Source organism: Microtus pennsylvanicus, chromosome 2, assembly GCF_037038515.1.
Source record: "Microtus pennsylvanicus isolate mMicPen1 chromosome 2, mMicPen1.hap1, whole genome shotgun sequence".
NCBI classification, from domain to species: domain Eukaryota; kingdom Metazoa; phylum Chordata; class Mammalia; order Rodentia; family Cricetidae; genus Microtus; species Microtus pennsylvanicus.
In genome coordinates this window covers 128,732,214-128,752,535 of record NC_134580.1, presented here as the reverse complement: position 1 = coordinate 128,752,535, position 20,322 = coordinate 128,732,214, and the positions used below count along the sequence as shown (strand labels likewise).

At 42.6% G+C, this 20,322-nt stretch overlaps 1 protein-coding gene across 1 annotated transcript in view; it reads right to left on the bottom strand.

Annotated features, from left to right (window-relative positions):
• The window catches only part of Asxl1 (ASXL transcriptional regulator 1), a 68,209-nt gene extending 49,150 nt beyond the window's left edge, over positions 1-19,059 (bottom strand). The window contains exons 1-3 of the mRNA XM_075962557.1: positions 18,774-19,059; positions 13,186-13,268; positions 8,720-8,828 (exon numbers count right to left, since the gene is read on the bottom strand). Coding sequence (XP_075818672.1) covers positions 8,720-8,828; positions 13,186-13,268; positions 18,774-18,830 — 249 coding nt within the window. The 5' untranslated portion in view covers positions 18,831-19,059. The remainder of the gene's footprint in view (positions 1-8,719; positions 8,829-13,185; positions 13,269-18,773) is intronic.
• Between the last annotated feature and the right edge of the window lie 1,263 nt (positions 19,060-20,322).

The following is a 20,322-nucleotide window of genomic DNA, read 5'->3' as shown; positions in this document are numbered from 1 at the left end:
TTATGATAGGGCTACAAGCTTTGGGGGCCTGGAAATGAAATGTGGTAGTTGGGGAAAAAAATGCCCCCTAAAGGGAGTGGCACTATTAGGAAGTGTGGCTTTGTTGAAAAAGGTGTGGCCTTGTTGGAGGAAGTGTGTCACTGTGGAGGCAGGCTCTGAGGTCTTAGATGTTCAAGCTACACTTAGTGAGAGACAGTTCACTTCCTGTTGCTTCTAAGTCAAGATGTAAGAACTCTCAGCTCCAGGCCTAGAAAGATGGCTCAGTGGTTAAGAGCACTAGCTGCTCTTCAGAGGATTTAGGTCCAATTCCCAACACCCATGTGGCAGCTCACAACTGTCTATGACTCAAGTTCCATGGGATCTGACACCCTCACACCAATACACATAAAATAAAATTAGGAAAAAAAAAATCTCAGCTCCTTCTCTAGCACTAAGTCTGCCTGAATGCTGCTTTGTTTCTCATCATGACAATAATGGTCTAAATCTCTGAACTATAAGCAAGCCACCACAATCAAATGCTTTCCTTATTAAGAGTTGTCGTGGTCATGGTGTCTCTTTGCAGCACCAGAAACCCTAAAACAGGCATAAAACAGATTCTAACCAAGGCACTGAAAACAAACATGTCCCCTCTTAAAAATAAACTGGAAATTCAGACAACTGTACATAACCCCTTTCAAGTACCCAAATATGTCTTACCAACTGAGGTTAAAACCAAGCTACTACTTGAACTAACCAAAGCAAATAGTACCAGTCTAACTGGCAATCCAAAAAGACTTCCAACAGCACTGAGCAAGTTAAGGGTGTTTGCTATACAAGCCTACCTGTGGTGGCTTGAATAAGAATGATCCTGATAGACTCAGATATCTAAATACTGGTTCCATAGTTGGCAGAACTATTGAGGAAGGATTAGGAAGTACTGCCTTGTTGGAGATGACTCCCTGGGGGAGGGCTTAAAATTTCAAAAGATCATTGTCATTCCCAGAATATCTGTCTCCCTCACTTGTGAATAAAGACATGACTTTCGCCTACTGCTTCAGCACCATACGTGCAAGCCTACCGGATATAATGCTTGCTAATGATAGCCATAGACTCTAGCCCTCTGAAACTGTAAGCCCCAATAGACTTTCTTCAATAAGTTGTCTTGGTCATGGCATCTTGCCAAAATAGTAGAAAAATAATTAAGACACCAATCACCTACATTTGACCCCCAGAACCCAAGTAAAAGTGGAAGGAGAAAACAAGTAAAAGTGGAAGGAGAAAACCAACTCCACAAAATTTCCCTCTCACATACACACATGCCTTCCCCCTACCAAATAATAATTAAAACAGTTGAAGGAAAATGTCACTTGCCAATGCCAAATATATCACAAAGAACAGGGAAGAAAATATCCATAGCTAGTTTACTGTTCATACAGAATGACCTATTCTAGATGCGAAAATGGCAAAGTCTTATTGGTGTTTAACCCAGAGTATGCAAAAGAGCTCTAAGGTACATGGAAGAAGCCTTAGCAGTTTAAGCCATAAAGTGGCAATAATGGAAAACACAAGAGACGGTGCCAGTTCCTCATTATTGTTTCAATCATAGCAATTTAAGTCTTCGTTTATATTTTACAGTTCCACTTTATGATATAAAAGGGCTTTACATATTTTTGAGCTATCAATTGTAACTCTGCAATTGAGTATTGAGAGTTAGAAGTTTAAGTAATACAAGAAGTACTTTGCTGCAATTCTGACCTTAATGGACTTCTACCCCAATGCTCTAGTTTTCTTATGAGACATGGTCTCAAGGGCCTCAGACTCACAGTGTAGCTGAAGATGACTTTGAGCTCCTGATCCGGCCACTTCGAACCCAAGTGTGAGATTACAAGGAATGTGTATCACTATGCCCACTTCCAGTGCTCTGGCACTGCCATACACCAACCACTCTTCTAACACAAAAGGAAGTCAACAATAAGAAATGTCAATAAAATTCATGGAGAATATTAAAAACTCAAAATAGGCATAACAAAGTTCCTATCTCTAGCCAGGTGTGGTGGTGCATGCCTTTAATCCCAGCAGTCAGGAGGCAGAGGCAAGCAGATCTCTGTGAGTTCAAGGCCAGCCTGGTCTACAAGAGCTAGTTCCAAAACAGGCACCAAAGTTACATAAAGAAACCAGGTGTGGGGGGGGAGTCCTATCTTAGGGTATGAAAATTGTTACAATGTTACCACACTCAAGTCAGCTTGCTTTGAATAGTCCCTCTTATTTTCATTGTTAAAAACAGAATATGCAGATTTTAAGTTATTTTCTTACTGTTCAGTAAGTTAATATCTAAGAATACTGTTTTCTTGCCCCCATTGGAGAAGTTCTACCTAAAGCTATGAAAGAATCTGCTAACATTAGAAGTCAATCCTGGAGCTGAAGAGGTGGTTCAGCAGTTACGAGCACTTATTGCTGCTCTTGGAGAGAACCCCAGTTCTATTCCCAGCACCCACATGACAGCTCACAAGCGTCGGGAACTCCAGTACTAGGAGATCCAATGTCCTCTTCTGGCCTCTGTGTCAGGTGCACACATTGTGCATAGACATGCATGCATGCAAAACACCATACACATAAAGTAAAATAAAAGAAAATACAAAATAAATCTTTGTTGGAGCTAAAGAGATGGCCCAGTAGTTAAGAGGACTACTGGTTCCTACACAGAACCCAAGTTGTGAAAGCTCACAACCATCTGTAACTCTAGTTCTAAGAAATCCTGCCCTCCTAAACTTCTTTTTTTTTTTTCGAGACAGGGTTTCTCTGCGGCTTTGGAGCCTGTCCTGGAGCTAGCTCTGTAGACCAGGCTGGTTCCTCCTAAACTTCTGTAAGCAGCAGGCACACATGCGGTGCTCTTACATATATGTAAGCAACAATAAAAATAAATCTTAAAGAAAAATTTTTGCATTTTAAGTAAAATTGACATTTTGAGAAATATGAAGTCACCAAAAGTTGCAAAACCTTAAGAAAAACTCTTTAAACTGTCACAATGAAAAGACACCAAATTCAAAGATGTGGTATGGATTCTAGTCCCTAACTCAGCTAGCTATGTGTACTGTCATACAAAGAAATGATTATAGATACAGCATTCCATCTGCTGGGAGTCCATTTTCAATCTGTAAAGTGAAAATAAGAATGGATGACTTGACATTCCTCCCTTCATTAAAATTTTAGGATTTTAAAGCATTAGGAAGAATACCTTTTCCCCCCTAAGAGTTACAAGAAGCACAAAAGGCATTGTCTAAATACGCTTGATGGTTTTTTTTAATGATTTGTCTTTATGTCTATATGTCTGGTGTTTTGCTTGCATGCATGTGTATGTGGCGGTACAGACAGCTGTGAGCTGCAATGTGGGTGCTAAAGATTGAACTCAGGTCCTCTGGGAGAACAGCCAGTGCTCTTAACCACTGAGCCATCTCTTCAGCTCTATGCTGATGTACTATAAAGGTACAATCAAAATGATTACAGTTCAAACTCTACACAAAAGTAATATAGTTTTAAAAATACTTAAAAAGTTTAAGTTCTTAATTATTACACTTTTAGAAATATTTATTTATTGGGGAGAGGCTATGTGCACATGACATAGCACCTATTCTCCAGCACCTCTGTGGAAATCAGAAGACAAATTCTCTTCTTCCACCACGGTAATCAGGAATGGTGGCAAGCACCCTTTACCGCTAAGCCATTATGTTGATTTAATGTTTTATCTTTGTTTAGTAATTAAAAGAACCCAGATTGAGGCTGCAGACTGACTTCTAATATCAGCTGAATAGATTTTGGAAAAACTGCTCCAAAGAGGACAAGAATAAAGAAAATTCTTAGATACTAACTTGCTGAACAGAAAAGAACATAAGCAAGCATGCTGTTTATAGTACACAGAAACAAGCAGGAGAAAATACACAAGCCAGCTCAAGACAGCTGCATCTTCTGGAGGAGTTCTTTCCGTTAAGACACTGTCAGGGGGCTAGAGACATGGCTCAGAGGTTAAGAACATGGCCTGCTCTTCCAAAGGCCCTGAATTCAATTCCCAGCAACCACATGGTGGCTCACAACCATCTGTAATGAGGTCTGGTGCCCTCTTCTGGTCTGCAGGCATACACACAGACAGAATATTGTATACATAATAAATAAATATTAAAAAAAAAAGACACTGTCAGACTAGACACCGAGCAACAAGATGCAACTCAAGTTTTCCAGTCAGCAGCACTGGCAAGTGTGAAGCCAGGCTTGAGGAACTTGAGAAACCAATATAAGGATGGTTACTGATTAAGCACAAGTGTTAGGAAAGCAGTTCAGAGGACACACAGCCAACTAGGAGAGCAATGCCCATCTAATTTGCATTTTACTTATTTTTTATAATTTTTAATACAATCTTTTCTCATTTTACATAAGTATCCCTGTTCCCACTCCCTCCTCTCCTCCCATTTCCCACACCTTCCCTCCATCCTATTGCCTATTCAATCATTAGAAAGGGTAAGGCTTCCTATGGGGAGTCAACAAAGTCTAACACTACACTTTGAGGCAGGACTAAGATCCTCCTCCCATATCTAGGCTGAGCAAGGCATCCATCCAAATAGAATGTGCTCCTAGATGCCAGTTCAAGCACTAGGGATAAATTTTGGTCCCATTGCCAGTGGCCCCAGATTGTCCAAGCCTCACAACTGACTCCCACATTCAGTGGGCCTGGTCCTACGCAGGTTCCCCTGCTATCAGTCCAGAGTCAGTGAGCTCTCACAAGATCAGGTTTCTGTGGGTATCGCCATCATGGTCTTTAGACCCTTTTGCTCATATTATCACTCCCCCCTCTCTTGGGCTGGTCTCAGGTAGCTTGGCCCAGAACAATCTATCTCAGGACCCAGCAAAATCACTTTTGAGCATATTACCCAACGGATGCACACTCATACCACAAGGACATTTGATCATAGTTGTGTTCATAGCAGCATTATTCAGAACCAGGAAACAAACTAGATGCCCCTCAACTGAAGAATAGATAAAGAAAATGTGGTACATTTCACAAAAGAGTACTACTCAGCAGTAAAAAACAAAGACATCTTGAAATTTGCATGCAAATGGATGGAACTAGAAAAAAAATCCTGAGTTACCTCACCAGATAGACAAACATGACATGTACTCACTCATAAGTGGATATTAGACATAAAGCAAAGGATAACCAGCCTATACATAGTCCATGATCCCAGAGAAACTGGGTAACATGGAAAATCCTAAGAAAAACATACAATGGATACCCCTGGGGAAGGGGAAACAGATAAGAACACCTGGGTGGGGGAAGAGAAGGAAGGGTGAAAGGGGAAAAGAGGAGGAAGGAGAACACGAGGGAATGGGATGCTCAAGACGGGGGAAGAAGAGTGAGGGAAAGGAGAGAGAGATCTTAATTGATGGAGCCATTAAAGAGCTATAGAAAAACATAGCATTATGGATATTCCGAAGAATCCATAAGGATAACCCCAGCTTATCGACTTTAAGCAACTGTGGAGAGGACGCCTAAACTGGCCTTCCCCTGTAATCAGTTTGATGACTACCTTAATTGTCATCATAGAACTTTCAACCAGCAACTGATGGAAGCAGATACAGAGATCTATAGCTAATTTGCATTTTAAGAGACCACTGCTGATGGAGGAAGGTCATTGGCTAATAAAGGAACTGCCTTGGCCCATTTTATTGGTTAGAACATAGGTAGGTGGAGTAAACAGAACGGAGTGCTGGGAGGAAGAGGAAGTGAGGTCAGACTCGACAGCTCTCCTCTCGGGAGCACACGCCTCAGAGAGACGCCATACTCCCCGCTCCAGGGAAGATGCACGCATGAAGCTCCGACCCAGGATGGACTTAGGCTAGAATCTTCCCAGTAAGACCGGTGCGCTACAGTTTATTAGAAATGGGTTGATAGGGATATCAGAATTAGCCAGTAAGGGCTAGAGCTAATTGGCCAAGCAGTGATTAAAAGAATACAGTGTCCGTGTAATTATTTCGGGGCATAAGCTAGCCGAGCAGGTGGCCGGGGTGCTGGGAACGCAGCCCCGCCACCCATATTACTACACACTGCTTGTCATATACCTACTAATGAACTTCTGATACTACTTTTCAAATGGCAGCAGCTATGATTTTATCCTATCTAAACCCAGACTCTACACTCATTCTTTCATTTGTATTCAATGATAATTCTGACCTGTTGGTACGGAGCTCTGTGTATAAATTTCAATTGTAGTTATAACATTGTAAAACTGAAACGAGCTGGGTGCTGGTGGCGCACTCCTTTAATCCCAGCACTAGGGAGGTAAAGGCAGGAGGATCTCTGAATTCGAGGCCAGGCTAATTTTGAGTTTGGGGTTAGTCAGGGCTACACAGAGAGACCCTGTCTAAAAGAAACAAAAGCAAAATCAAACCAGCAAAAAATGAAAGAATACAATTATCTCCTTTCCTTTTTCCTCTAATGAAAATGACTGCTTTTGCTTTTGTTTGTCCTAATAGGGACAGGCATAGAGTCTCATACAGTCTAGGTCTGTGATGGAGGAGGGTCATTTGTCTATGTGTTACTTTCATTGGTTAATAAAGAAAACTGCTTGGCCTGATAGGGCAGATTTTAGATAGGCGGAGTAGACCAAACAGAATGCTGGGAAGAAGAGAAGCATCAATCCCCAGAACAAGAAATGGGGGGGGGGGATAAAACAACAAAAAAAGAAAAAATAGTCAAGGGACAGAATAGGGGAAAAAAATTTTAAGTAAAACAAAGCAGTACATGACTGTAACCCTACCATTCAGGAAGTAAAGACAGGACTGGCATGGGCTACAAATCTATATGCTTTCTCAAAAATAAAAGCTATACAAACAAAAAAGTCAAAATTATTAGTAATAAATATTTAGAAAACAGAACAAAATACTAAACATGGAAAATTTCCAGTTGGGTACATATAGTTCAGTGGTAGGGCTTACCTACCATGTTATAGAAGGTCTTGGGGTCAATTATCAGCCTCATAAAACTAACAAACCAGAAAGTTGCCTGGCTACTCAGGAAACTAAACAAAGAGGATCTCTTAAATAAGGATCATTGGAGCCTCTTAATTTAGGTCTTAGCAGAAAGCAAACTCCTGCATCAACAAATATTTCATGTACACAAACCTACTTAAATAACAAGTTATATAATTTGTATTTATTCAGATTATTTAAAATTTTTTAATTATTTTCTTATCAAGTAAACAAAATTCATAGGAAGAAAGTGCACGTGTATGCATTTTAAAATACATTACGGAGCACTAAAAGGATCAGCAATTTTTAGTGTCCCTATAGTTACCAAGTCATCTTATATCTAAATAAGATCACTCAACTAAGTCCTACTAAAATAAAATTGCCCTGCTTTCTGCTTTTGTAAATAAAATCAGCACTTGTTTAATGGTTGAAATGGGTGTCAGAGATGGCTCAAAACTTAAGAGCACCTGTAGCTTTGGCAGGGACAGGGATTTGGTTCCCAGCACCCATATGGCAGCTGACAACGATCTGTACCTAATTCCAGTTCCAGTGCCCTCTTCTCATCTCTGCCAGCATCAGACAAACATGGTACAAGCACACTTGCACATAAGAGTAAACCTTGCAAGGCATGGTGAGCCACGCCTTTAATCTCAGCACTTGGGAGACAGAGACAGGTGGGGGCTACATCAGAAGCCCCTGTTTCAAACTAAAATAAACAAACATTCGGAAAATAGCCTCCTCAATTTGTTTGTGCATAGTCCAAGGTTGTTTTCCTGATACTATGTTAACTGAACAGTTATGACAGAGCCACTATGTCAACAAAATCTAAGTTGTCTATTATTAGCTCTCTACATGTTTTCAGACTGTGATCTAAATGATTGCCAAATATATCAGAAATGACAGAAAAATAATTGCTTACTCATTTCAGCCCAATTATTTAAGGTTTATTATGAACTTCTTTGTAATTATTAAATACTGATATTCACATTGTGGTTACTTTCCATAGAGTAGGTATTACATTAGTTGCCCAGTAATTTATCCCTCACAATATTATTACAAACAAAATCTTCACTAAGGCATATTAGCAATTACCACTACATACGCTCATCTTTCAATTGCATATAACCTACTAAGGTATAGAGAAGCAAAGCTGAACACAAAAATAAAAATTGATGTAACTTCACTCCTAATAGTCTATTCACACCACAGCATCCCAGAGAACCATTAAGGACAAAAGCAGCAGTGTTATTAGGATTGCGTACTAGGAAAGACAATCCATCAGCACCATTCCAAACCTACCAGGTTTTTCTTATGCGCATTAAAAATTTTGAGACCCAGTCAGGTTGTGGTGGTGCATGCCTTTAATCCTAGCACTCGGTAAGCAGAGGAAGGTGTCTCTGTGAGTAAGAGGTCGGCCAGGTCTACAGAGCTAGTTCCAGGACAGCCAAGGTTACACAAAGAAACCCTGCCTCAAAACAACAACAAAAACCAATAAACAAACAAAATAAAGTAGAAATGTTGTGAAATGGGAAGAAAGAACCAGGTGCTAAAGTCAGGCAGAGTGGTGCACAACTTTAATTCTAGCACTTGTGAGGCAGAGGCGGGAGTTCGAGGCCAGCCTAGTCTATAGAACAAGCTCCAGGACAGCCAAGGCTACCCAGACAAACTCTGCCTCAAACAACAAAAAAAACATTGAGAATTTTGCACCAAAAGATCATTTTACCTTGAGTGTGAAAAGGCTAATTCGGCCAGGCAATTTATAAAACAGTCCTTCTCCTCCTCTTGAGTTGGAATGTAGCATGGCATTGAGGCACGCGAGAGGGGATGTCCCACTGTAAAACATGAAAAGACGAAAATGGGTCACAAAAATCAGTTTCTACTTATCAAACACCCAGCTCTAGTTCACCTTCAAACCAAAAAGCAAAGCAAGCAATGCAGGAGCAACGATGCTATTACGAAAGCAGAAGATAAGCAACTAAAGTCAACAGAAATCCCCATCAGAGCGTCTAGGCTGCAGTGCGTGGTAATTTAGAGTACATACCAAGCACGTCTTTAGTGTTTCCTGACAATACAAACTGAATTCTCAAGAAATTTAGGGAGTTCAGCAGTTAAGCTTACTGCAAGCCAGGCCTGGTAGCACACACCTTTAATTCTAGCACTCAGGCAGGAGCAAGTGAATCTCTGAGTTTGAGGCCAGCCTGATCTTACAGAGTAAAAAAAAAAACTGTTCCTGTCTTGATGAAAAAGAAAAATGAATAGGCTTGCTGCTTTTGAAGAGGACTAGAGTTCAGTTCTTGGTACCCATGCTGGATGTCTCATAACAGTTAACACTTAGGTATAGGGGCTCCCATACCCTCTTCTGGCCTCCAAGGGGTACTCAAATACACACGGCTTCGGAGTGTACCTATATATACATGCCATACACACATGCATATTCACAAATTAAAAATGAAAAATGTCCAAGCTGTATGTTAACAAATTTTAAATGCACTATCTTGACCAGGTATGCTGGCTTGTTCTTGTGACCTCAGCACTCAGGAGGCTGAGAAATGATGCCTACCACAAAGCCGATGCCAGAGTCAGTCACAGGCCACTCTAGTTATATTATGAGAATCTACTCAAAAACAGAAACAAATACACCTTAATAAAATTTTACTATTATAAACAAGTATTTTCAGCTAGGCATAAGTAGTGCATGTATTTACTTCCAGCACATGAGAAGCAGGTGATCTCTGGGAGCTTGAGGTCAGTCTGGTCTATCTAGCAGAGCTCCAAGGCAGCTAGAGCTACATAATGGAACCCCATATCAACTAAAAAAAGACAGTATTTTGGTTATTGGGACCAGAGAGATGGCTCAGCAGTTCACTATACTTGCTTTCTCTTGCAGAGGACTAGGCTCAGTTTCCAGCACCCTTATCAGGCAGTAGCTCACAGCAGTTGTCAGTAACTCCAGTTCTAGGAGAGCTGACACTTTTTTCTGGCCTCCATGAACACACACACACACACACACACCCCAACAAAAAACAAGATTTGGTCAGAGAGATGGCTCATCAGGTAAAGGCTCCTGACACCAAGTCTAAAGACCTCAGTTTTATTCCTAGGACCTATATGGTAGAAGACCTGAACCAACTCCTATAAGTTGTCCTTTTACCTCTACATTCCCTTCTCCAATAGTATCTAAAGTAAAATGTAATAAACATTTTGAATAAAAACCACATTTCCCAGTATCTACACTGAGCTGTATGAAAATAAGAGACTCAATGGCACTGTATCCCTGTAATAAGCTCCCACTTTATTGTTGCACTTGAATATTTTCTAATAAAAACACACAAAAATGTTTTCTTTGTTGTAAAAGGGAATGAATGAGTCTTATCTACAGACTTCATTTGCAAAGAAAAAGGCCATCAAAAGGATTTAGTAAGTAATATCTGAACATCTAACTAGATAGTATATTAAGTTCCATGGTCCCTGCTACAACAGTAAGTTACAAAATAACTTCATGAGACAGAGGATACTTACTGAATAACAGAAAAAGGTGTCAAAAATAGACAAGTGCCTATTATCATTAAATCTGTCACTAGAATGTTAATACTAGGATTCACCCGTGCATGTTTTCTTCCCTCTCCTCGGTATGTTTAAAAATAAAAGGTATCTTAAGCCCCTATTTTTCAAAACTAGCAGCCCTAATTTACATAGTGTTAAAAATAAATTGAGTGTAAAAAAGACATTAAAACACAATTATTCTGCTTTGAAACACACTGGATACTAAAAATAACTAAACAACAAAAAAGCCACTGAAAGCGAGCTGGTGTAGAATCTAGAACATCAAATGGCTGTGCTGGCATCTCCTACAAGGGGCATAACACATTGGCAAGTCCTTCAGTGACTCCTACACACAACATCTATCTACAATGACAGAGCTTCTCCCTCATCCTGAATGCTACAATTCCTAGAGCACAAACCAGAAACAAGGGAGTAATTTACCTTCTACAGGCGTAGTGATCCAACGGCAGGGCAGACATCAGCATGATGGGAAATGGCCCAAGAAAAAAAAAATAAAGCACAATTATCACACTGCAAAGTGCATAGGTACAAGTCAAACAGATGGGCTACAGGCAACTCTAAGCATCCCTCCCCATAAAACATTAAAGAATATGTGACCTGAGTAATGAGAACAACTTTCATCATTTCAAGTGACTACAATTTCCTTAGTCACATAATATACTAATGCTTAGGGCTGGGGAGAAAAACTCATTCAATAAAGTACTTGACAGGGGCTGGAGAGATGGCTCAGTGGTTAAGAGTATTGCCTGCTCTTCCAAAGATCATGAGTTCAATTCCCGGCAACCACATGGTGGCTCACAATCATCTGTAACGAGGTCTGCTGCCCTCTTCTGGTCGGCAAACACACACAGACAGAATACTGTATACATAATAAATAAATATTAAAAAAAAAAAGTACTTGACAAACAAGCACTTAGACCAGACTTCATACCCCAAACCCCACCTGATTAAAAAAAAAATGCAAGTGTAGTATCCAGGGGTTTGTGATTCCACTGCTGGGGAAACAGATACAGGCTTGGTAACAAATCAGCACAGCCTAATTTGCAAGTGTAGGTCCCAGTTAAAGACCCCTTTTCTCAAAAAAAACAAGGCAGAATGTCATCCAAGGTTGTCCTCTGGTACACACACGTACACATACACAAACCCATGCATCTGCTCATACATAAACATGTATGCAATATCCCCCCATTGTCAAAAATGCTGTTTGTTCCGAATTCCAAAAAGGAACTGTTGTTATACACACTCCTCTTTCCTTACTTAAATAAAAAAGAAAATGGCTGGACAGCTGGAGAGATGGCTCAGTGGTTAATAGCACTGGCTGCTCTTCCAGAGGACCTGGGTTCATTCTCCAGCACACACATGACAGCTCACAACTGCATGTAACTCCAGTTCCAGCAGTTCCAATGCCCTCTTCCGGCCTCCATGGGCACTACATGAATACAATGTACAGACATACACTCTGGTAGAACAAACAAAACAAATACAAGGAATTTTTTTTTTTAATTTAAGCAGTGGTGGCACACATTAATCCCAGCACTTGGAAGTAGAGGCAGAAAAATCTCTTGAGTCTGAGGCAGCCTGATCTAAAGATGAGTTCCAGGACTCTGGTACACAGAAAAACCCTGTCTTGGATAGGGAGGGGGATATTAAAAGAAGGGGTTCATATAAATGGTGAAAAGAGAGGAGAATCAAAGACAACCCCCAGTTTTCATGCCTCCAGTTACTTCTGTGTTTCTTACTTGTTTCCTCTCCAGGAAAACATTTTAACAAATTCAAGGTTACTCGTTAGCACATTTTAAAAAATAATTATTTTATGTTCATTGATGTTCTCCTGCATGTATGTCTGCGTGAGGGTGTCAGATCTTGGAGTTACATATAGTTGTGAGCTGCCATGTGGGTACTGGGATTTGAACCCAGGTCCTCTAGAAGAGCACTCAGTACTCTACGGAGTCATCACTCCCCCCTCATTAGTACATCTGTATCAGGAAAGACTAGACCAGCTACTTGTGGGTGGCATGTCTCTCTAATCCCAGCACTTGAGAGGTGGAAACATGAGGATCAGCATTCAAGGCAAGCCTCAGCAGGCCAGTAAGTAAGAAACCACCCTGGGCTATAAAAGACTGTCTCAAAAAACAAGAAAGAATGACTAAGTCTTTGAGTACCCAGAGGGTGTTTATGCCACTGAGACCATCTTTCTTGACTCCAAAAGGAAAAGACATCTGTGGTATGGCACAGAAAAGCATAGAGAAAAGAGCATATATGGGCTTGCTCCTTCTCTATTACTAAATAATATTGTAAAATAATAGTGTATGAGAAGCCAGGATGGTGAGAACTTCTAAAAAAAAGAGAGAGAGAGAAGTGTGCTAGAGAATTTATCTGATTCTATTGAAGAAAGATAAGAACCTAACTCTAGCTAAAGGTCAAGACCTAGGTGAAGTCTTGTGAAAGACACTATTTCTGATGAAAATAAATGGATGTTCTCCTATCCCACTCCCACCCTCCACTCGGGACACACATTACCATCAGATACAGAATCACGGATAGACCAACAAGTGGACTTACTACTGCATATCACAGACACGTGTCTTGTGAAGCCCTCACTTAAGCAACAAGAGCAATACAAACCTCATTTCCTTCAGTCCTTCTGCCTCTATGACCTGCAGAATCTGTTTTGGTGTCATTGGAGCATCCGAGTAGTTTTCTAACACCTGAAGAAACATAAACGTCCTGACTTCAGTGTGAAAAGGTCCATTACATTCACCAGTCTGCACGAGGTTGGTAGTACTGCTCTGCAGAGCTCTCAGGGACAGATAAGATTACCACAATCAAAATGACTTTGGTGTTGGGGTGTGGCTCAGTGGCTTGGCATTAAAACAATTACTTCAGAAATTACATTCTTATCAGTATATTGAAAATTAAATGCAATTAGATAAAAATACCAATTAGGTGAAACATTCAAATCTAAATTCTAAGGATAGCTATTTTAACATCTATGTGTAATAAATAGAATGCAAAATCTTAGTAGCAGCTCTGGGAACTGCAGGAGCTAATGTTATTAAAACACAAAATATAGACCAGGTGTGGAGGTGTACTCCTTTAGTCCCAGCATGCAATCTCTTGTGAGGCCTATCTCAAAAGATAAAAACAACCAACAACAAAAAAAATATTGCTGCAAAGTATATGTTAAAATGAAAATTCATTCAAATTTTCTTTCCCAAGGAACTTTCAGGCCAAGAGTGGTGGCACATGCCTTTAATCCCAGGAAAAGCAGACTGATGTCTATGGGTTCAAGGCCAGCCTGGTCTTGAACTCAAGACCAGCCAAGCTACATAATGACACCGTGTCTTAGAAAAAAGTTCTGACTAATACCCATATGGGTATGTGTGTATATATATACAGGTTTTTTTTTTTGTTCTGGATACAGTCTCACTATGCAGTCCAAGCTGGCGCAAAACTCACTTTGTAGACTAGGCCAGTCAAATTCATAAAGACCCACCTGTCTCTGCTTACCAAGTGTTGGGATTAAAGGTATACACCCCAACACTGGGCTGAATGTTCAGTTTTGTTCTGAGACAACCTAGGCTAGTTCTGAACTTGCCATGCAGCCAAGGATGACCTAAAGTCTTGATCCCATTGTCCTTACCTCCCAAGGGCTGGGATTACAAGAATATGCCATGTTCATCTTCAGTTTTTTTCCATTACACTATGAAATTCTGGGGTTGACTGCCACAGTACGTTTTGGCACTTGACTACATGACGCTATGGTTCTAGGTGTGACAGTGACATACAACCAAACCGTAAGGAACCTAATGTCCTATTTGTGTTAGTTCATCTGTAACTAAGTCAGCACTTCCTCAGCAACTGCAATTCTCACTCTAAGAAGCTGAGCTGTTTCAGAAATGTTCCTCTTCTAAGGAAGGAAAAGACAGACATCATCTTACTTTCTACACCTGTGCAGCTGCTTCAGGCACTCAAGCTAAGAAGTGTAACACCCAAGCTCTACCTACCTTCATTAAAGAAAAAAAAAAAAGGACAAGCAGGAAGTTCCAAAGGAATGCCACAGAAAACCTTGTCATTAAAGGAAATCAAGGTTTGGAGAAGTGAGCACTAAAACAAAACTTCTACTCTTCCCCCTTAGCCTCTCTAATTTTTACACTGCTCCTGGATAATGTGTCAATTACTAACACTTATTCTAATGCTGAGAAATCTGATCCTATCTACCTCTAGTCCTGACTTTCTCCCAAGCTTCAGACTCTGTCTAACGCCTCGGTCTAGCTATCCATTCTTGATTTGTTCTACTCTAATTCACCTCAGCCCGCCCTTTCTCCCTACATTCCCTACCTTGGTTGGCACTCAAACCACCTAATTCAGCAACACATGTGGCAACCCTTCACTCTCATCTACCTGGTTCACGACCACAGCCAATGACACAACTTAACAGTCTAGCCTCTTCCATATATACATGGTAAGGCCTTGTTTTCCTAAAATCCACCCCTATTTGTGGTTGTCCCTCATTTAAAACCACAGGGAACACCTGCTTTGTGCCAGGCCAAATTCTAGGGATCTTGAGCCTACCTTCATCATGGTTCTATTTTAAATCATCCTCAATAACTCTGCCTCTCTCTCCACATGCAGAAGAAGGTAAGTTTCCAGAGCCCACCCTGCCTCCCACTAAAGCACAGGCTTTAGAATCAGATAGGCCAAGATTTAAATTCTACTCTCTAACCTAAAGCAAGTACCTAGGCAATCTGGGCCAAAGATCCTCTCTCACTCTTCAAGTATTTGGAGATCTTCTCTCAGATTAAAGAGCACTTAAACAGGGACCTGTAGGTGCTCAGAGGCTGGGCACACAAGTCCCCCACAAGACTATCAGACTACCTCACTAACACTTCCTGCTTCTGCACCAGTGACTATTCTTTGCCCCACCCCAGCTACACACTTTGCAAATGTTTGTATCATTCTTTGTTTTCTCTCCTCCCTCAGCCATTCTTCTTTCATCAGCTCCTGCAGGAATAGGCTCCTCTGTGATAGGCCTCCCTACCTTACACTGACCCTACAAGACTCATGTCAGAAAGTACCTTCCTTTTGGAAGCAGTTCCCAATCTATGCCAGGCAGGCTCCAATCTCTTATGGTATTCCCACTGTTTCACAGTACAAGTAATTATCTCCCAAGCCAGGAGACTTCAAAGGGGAAGTGAGAAACTATCATATTTATTCCTAAACAAGAGGCAAAAACCAAGACATCCATTTAAATCTGTGCATCTCCAGTAACACATACACTTGAAGTTCTAGTCAAGGATCTGAATACTCATCTCCAAAAAGCTACAAGCTCCTCCTCTTTATAGATTACCCAAGTGCCAACAGGCAAAGGCTGACTTAACAAACCTACAATAAACCTACATGCTATTAATGTCCAGTTACAAGATACCATCTCTTTGATACGAGCTGAGCTAGCAATCTTCCCACATTTTTTAGAGAAGTATGACTCTGAAAATAATATCTACCAATTATTTAAATAGTAGCCAGGAAGAGCTTGAGAATCTCAAAACAGAAGAAAATTCTAAAGAGACGTTACACCTAAATATACAAAGTATTCACTTTCATTACAATTGCATATGCCACTAGCTTTCAGAACACCCCTGCAGTGTTCTAGTCCCTGGCTTTCTCTATAGACCTCACATTTTTTAAGGAAAGAAAAAGTATCTCTTCTACTTAAAAGGAAAAAAAAGTTTGATGTAAGAATGGTAGTCATAAATAAGTGTAAGATAGAAATCTATTTAAGAATTGTACTCAATTTTAAGGGAAATCCCCTTGGCTGTTTCTCCCAAATTGTTCCTAACAAGCAGGCAAATTTACCCTTCTCTACTTCAGACAACTAGAACCAAACTAAAAGGCATCTGAGAGAAGAATATCCACTTCTTAAAACAACTGCAAAAAAAAAAAAAAATCTACAGGGATGAATTCTCGGCTTTCCTCCACCAAAACAGCATTTAAAAGATTATCTTCTTGCCAACCTGAGTGAAGCCAAGAGAAACTAGAAACTTCCACCTGACAAATGCATGTGGTCATCACACACACTTTAAATTCAACCGTTAAAAGTAGTTAATAATCCTGTTACAAAATGAATGCGCTGCCATCGCCACTCTCTGCTTGTCAGGTAGCCCTCTGAAGTAGAAGCTAATAAACTCAAGTCTCCCTCCCACCCCCACAAAGACACAGAAAATTCTAAAACACAAACCACATAAAAGATATACAAGATTGCATACCACATTCCCACAAGTCCTCTTTCAAATGTACAACTACGCCACAAAGAAATTCCTGTTCAGAGTACTATTTTTAACCCAAGAGTCAAAGGAGAGAAAGAGAAATAACTTAAGATAATTAAGCTTGAAGGTGAGCCAGTAATAAAATAGAAATAGCAACCTTAACCTTGGAATTCAAACCACAGTAAATTTAAGAACCTAAAGAGGCTTAAAACAACAGCGGATTCCTAATTGCTAGAACCTTTCATATAATAAGAGCCAAAAGAGCTTTGAGACAAGAAGACTTTTAGAACTGTCAGAACACAACACAGAATTTGAAGGTACTTTCACCTACCTCTAACCTGCAGGGCTCTGGCAAGCAAATTTTCTTTGGGTGCCCAGAGTCAAATACCTGCACACAACAACTCAGAATTTCAATTAACAGTCAAGACTCAACAACAACCACCTCCACCGGGGGGGGGGGGGGGGGGGGGGGGGGGGGGGCACGCTTCATTTCAGCTGTTTCACAGGTTCCTGCAGACCTTAATTTGTCTCCAGGTGAAGCATCACTGAAGAAATCCTTAAGTCCCAAGATTGTAAAAACTAGCCAAATATTCTAGTTTTGATTGAATCACAGAAGGGGGGGTACCACCACAGGGTTTCAATTTTCATATGCCAGACAAAAAAATAAGCCAAACTATACAACCTTATACAAACCCCGTTTCTGCTCCCAGTGTAACAAGACAGATGACCAGAAACACCAGTGGAAATTCTCTGGTAGTTCAAACAGCCTGGCTAAATCAATAACCGGCTTTCAAGAGCCCAAGAAAGACAAGGGTGTACTCTAGATTTTTATCAACCTCCAACACTTTAGAGGCAGAACTCACTTTTCATTAAAAGAAACCATAAGAAAGGTGAGCTTGACTCCATCATCAAAACTGAATTATAACAATTACATATAAAATACTGGGCGTCAACAGACAAGAAGGATGCATCATAACCTTGCACTGTGGCGCCTGAGGAAGTGACATCTCCGAGAAAAGTATAACCTATTAGGACTGGCATCAGCAATACTTTATAAGAACATGCCGCAAGTCTTTTGGCTTTGTATTTTAATTTCAAAAGGAAGTGGTCTCACACGTTCACAAACCCTCTGGGCAGGCAACTAGCTCAAGCTCAAGCAATCTATTTATTATTTATTTAGGTCTTGCTAAACCCTCTGAGCAGACGCCTCTGTATGAAGACATATACTCTTTGCCAACTCCTCCTGCAAAGTGCCTACCTCTAGAGCAGTCACAGAGCTTCAGTGTGATTTGAGTGTCCACGGGCCACCTGCATAATAATCCCTTAAGCAGCTGGCTAAAATACTGTTTCTAAGCAGAATCTCGGGTTCAGTGTTTAAAATGAGTTCTAGAAACAGTGTTTTAAACGAAGTCCCCAGGTATACTCCCACCGGGCACTCAAGTTTGAGAACCAAGAACCACTGCTCAGGGGCCAGATTGGTCCTCAGCAATTGCTTCCCGACACACACCTGGTTTAAATTGTCAACGCTCTAAATGCTTCTCATGTCCTTGAAACCAGGGGCGCGTTCCCACCCCCGCGGTGTCCAGTGACCCAATCCACTGCCCACGAAGTAGTCAGGGAAGCACTTCCCGGAAACCTCACTCCCGCAAATGAATAAACTGCGTTTCCCAGGACACCCTGTCGCTGCCGACGTGGGGGAGGGGAGGCCGAAGCCCAGGCGCTCAGAGGGGAGGAGCCGTTCGCCAGCTCGCCCCTCCGCAGGAATTCAGTGGGGTGTGCAGAAAAAGGCGCCACAGCCCGAGGGCCGGGGACGTCCGGCGCTCCACACCCGGGCGGCCCCGCCCCCTGCTGCGGTGGGCAGGGCCTCGCCCCTCCCCCGCCCCGGGAGCCGCGCGGGAGCCCACCCCCCAGACCCCCCGCCGCGGCCCCCCGGGCAGCTCGCCTCACCAGGCGCGCGGCCTCGGCCCACGTGCGCTCCTTCTTCCTCTTCTGTTTGTCCTTCATCCTCCTCCTCCGCGGCGGCGGTGGCGGCGGCAGCTCCACGCGGGACCTCCGGGTGGGGCGGGCTGGGGCGGTGGCGGCGCGGGGCTGGGGCGGAGGCGGCAGCGGCGGGGGGCGCGTGGCGGCGGCGCGTGCGAGGACTCGGGTGCGGCCGGAGAGGGCGGGCGCACCGGGACCGGCTGGTGCGAGACCCGGCGCGAGGGCGGCGATGGGGGAGGGGCGGCGGCTCCACGCGCCCGCGCTGCGTCAGTCGCCCACGGTGGCAGCGGCGGCGGCAGCCCCGCGATGGCTAAGGAATGCGGCGGCTCTGCATAACCACGGGGTCAGAGGTCACGGCTCGGGCCTCCGCTTTCCCGCGCTGCTGGGAAACCGAGACCGGACGAGTGGCGGGCCGGGATGGCGAGACGCAGCTTTCCCTTCGACGCTCCGGTCCGTGAGTGTCTGCCGTGGGTGTGTGTATGTGTGTGTGTGTATGTGTGCCCGCGTGTGAGAGAGAGAGAAGAGTGAGGAGGGGGAGTGTGGGGTTTTTTTTTTTTGAACAAAAACAAACCGAAAGGATGGCTGGGATTTGTAGTCCTTACTAGCTCCCCGGCCTCCCCCGCTCCGGAAGAAAATGGCTGCCTGAAGTGCTTGGACCACGTTTCCCGTCGTGCTCCGGGGCTCTTGCTTTCCGCCCACTCTCTTCCGTACCCCGCTGCGCTCAGAGCTCGGTAAAGGAGGGGGCGGGAAGTCGGTCAGGAAGGGATGGGGCGGGGTCTCGCGAGGTTCGGGAACTAGCGGAGCCCTGAGGGTTTCTGGGAGGTGTTGCTGAGAAGGGGCGGTGGCTGGATTCCCCCAAGCCGCGTTTAACCCGTTCCACGCTTTTTGAGACTAGGGGCGGGTCCAGTGAGGGTGAGGATCCGGAATTGGTAGTCCACTACCCTCCTTCCACTGTGGGCATCCCCCTGAATACAGTTCTCATCCGCACTTCTGATGGGTGACAAGAAGCAGGACTTTCCCTTTTGGTCCACCCTTAAATGACTCAACTGGCGCATAGTAATAAGCAGAGAGACACTCATATCAGTAAAACGGTTATTTCTTGATTGACTGACCTAGACGGTTGCCCATTTCCTCCTGTACTGTCGGACCGCAATGTATTTGCCGAGGGTGCACCTGCAGTCTACCGCAGAATTGCTGTCAGGTGAATTTGGTAATAAAGACTTAAGGGCCATTTAGATGAAAATGCACGTGAGTGTTATTTTAGAGGCAGTACCCTGGAGAGAGATCAGGTCCCAGGGTCTACCAAATCTAGGTTTAGAATTCTAGCGGTCACTCCCTGGCTCCTCTTAACCTCGATTTGATCTATTAGCTTACTGTTGCACAAGATTGATGGGGTACAAATTAGCATGAAGTATCTAGAAGATCGGGGAGAGGATGTAGAGGATCCTGATATTATTAGGCTCCTGTAATTTGACTTCTGGCATAGAATAAATGATAGCTGTTATTACACACTCAC